A 1,880-nucleotide genomic window follows, 5' to 3' on the forward strand; every position below is an offset into this window, starting at 1 on the left:
CAGAATTACGGTCGGAGCACCACCGCCCCACGCACACACAGACACACACGCAGGTCTCACCACACGGCCACACAGGCCAGCAGCAGCAGCAGTGGGGCACGCACCCACGCGGGGATGTCGCTGCCGTCTTTCACCCCAATGTTAGATCCGCCTGCAGTCCCACTGACTTTGTCCTCCGACTTCGGTGGTTGGTCCGTTGGCAGGGGTCCAGTGGCTTCTGCCTCGCTGGATTTGTGGTCAGTGGGCGGTTCCTCCTCTTCGGGTAGCTGTGACTCTGGCTTCTCCACTGTGGTGAATTTCTGCAACTCTTCTTCGGCCTCGACCAGCGCAGCGTCCGCCTTGTCCTGCTCCGTCTTAGCCGCATCCTTGGCACTGTTAGCGGAGCTCCATGCCGCGTCCGTAAGTTCTTTCACCACCTCCGCTACCTCCAGTGCAGAAATTATGCTCTGCGCGGTATTGGTGGCATTCTTTGCTGCCGACTCAGCGTTCGTCTTTGCATCTATGGCAGCTGTATTTGCCTTCGTAGCAGGGCCCTTTGCCGCCTCGGTTACAGTTACTTTTCCATCTTCGGACTTATTTTTGTTTAACTCCACTTCTGCCTGCTTGGCATTATCTGCGGCGTCCTTGGCACTTGCTGCTGCGAGCTTCGCATCAGCTGCTGTCTTCGTGATATTCGTCAGTGCCAGCCCAATCCGCTCTGCCACCATTCGCGCACTGAAAAAAAGATTTGCAGCAGCGTTTCCTTTCTTATTCTTGTTCACTGTTTTCACAGCGAGTTTCAGCGCCTCTTTATCAGTTTGTGTCTTTACCTCCTTCTCACTCTGAAAGACATCTTCGACGCTCTTCACTGCGTTCTTCCACACTTCGTCTTTCATCCCTTCTCCCAGCTTCTCTGCCCAATCCTGTACATTCTTTGCATGCTCCGTGGCCTTCTCGAGTAACTTCATCGCTTCTGAGGCCTTTACTGCAGCATCGTTCGCCTTTCCCAGCGCAGTTTGCGCATCCCTAGCAACCGGGAGATCACTCGCTTCCAATTTCACTGGACCCGTTACCGCAGTCCCCTTTTCTCCAACAATCTTCTTCAGCACCTTCAATCCGTTGGTAATACTCACCACTGCCTCGTTTGCCATGCTCTTAGCCTCTGCGGCAGGCACCTTTGCTTTCTCTGCCTTCGCCGTAAAGTCATTGAGCTCCCTCTTTGCTTCGTCAGCTTTGGCAGAAGTCTCTTGAGCACCTCGCAGCACAGCCTGGGCATTTGACACAGCGTCTCTGCAGGTAGCCACATTTGCCCTCGCTGCCTCCTGAGTACCAGCAGCGGGAAGCACAGCGTTCTCAGAAGCAGCCGTCACGCACAGGTCCGTGCAGCACAGAGCAGCGGCCAGCACCCACACAACGCGGCGCAGAAGCACCATCGGTAACCGTCAAGCAAATCGCTCAGGTCTTTGCGGGAAAAGAGAACAGAAACAAAAAAAACCAGCAGATCACACACACACACACACAGCGCGGCAGCAAGCAGTACGGCAGAGACGCACAGCGCAAAAAGCCACCAAACAAGCGAAGAAATCCCACGGAAAAGGAGCACACAGTCATGAGTGCAAAGCAAAGCCCAAGCAAGAGAAATAAAAACACGCCTCACACGACGGCATCGAGCACAGATAATACCCTCAAGGATAAGTGGACCACCGCCCAAAGTCCGCTACGGCGCAGCAAGGAAATTAAAAGCAGCACAACCCCAGCAGTTATACATTTAGCCTCCATGGCAGCAAACAATTAACTGAGAAACACCATCCAGCGCACACACCACTCACCCCACAGAGCAGAGGGTCAATGCCCCCAGCAACAACACCAGCAGCAGTGGTGCACGCACCCACGCAGCAATG

General features: G+C 54.5%; 1 protein-coding gene across 1 annotated transcript; it reads right to left on the reverse strand.

Annotated features, from left to right (window-relative positions):
* Nucleotides 1-56: 56 nt before the first annotated feature.
* Nucleotides 57-1,412, reverse strand: DQ04_18451000 (hypothetical protein; the record flags this gene model as incomplete). The annotated part of the gene is made up of 1 exon (XM_009317710.1): nt 57-1,412. One exon carries the CDS (start codon nt 1,410-1,412, stop codon nt 57-59), a length of 1,356 nt encoding a protein of 451 aa, XP_009315985.1.
* Between the last annotated feature and the right edge of the window lie 468 nt (nt 1,413-1,880).

Source organism: Trypanosoma grayi (genome assembly GCF_000691245.1).
Source record: "Trypanosoma grayi strain ANR4 Tgr_1845_V1, whole genome shotgun sequence".
In the NCBI taxonomy this organism is placed as follows: Eukaryota; Euglenozoa; class Kinetoplastea; order Trypanosomatida; family Trypanosomatidae; genus Trypanosoma; species Trypanosoma grayi.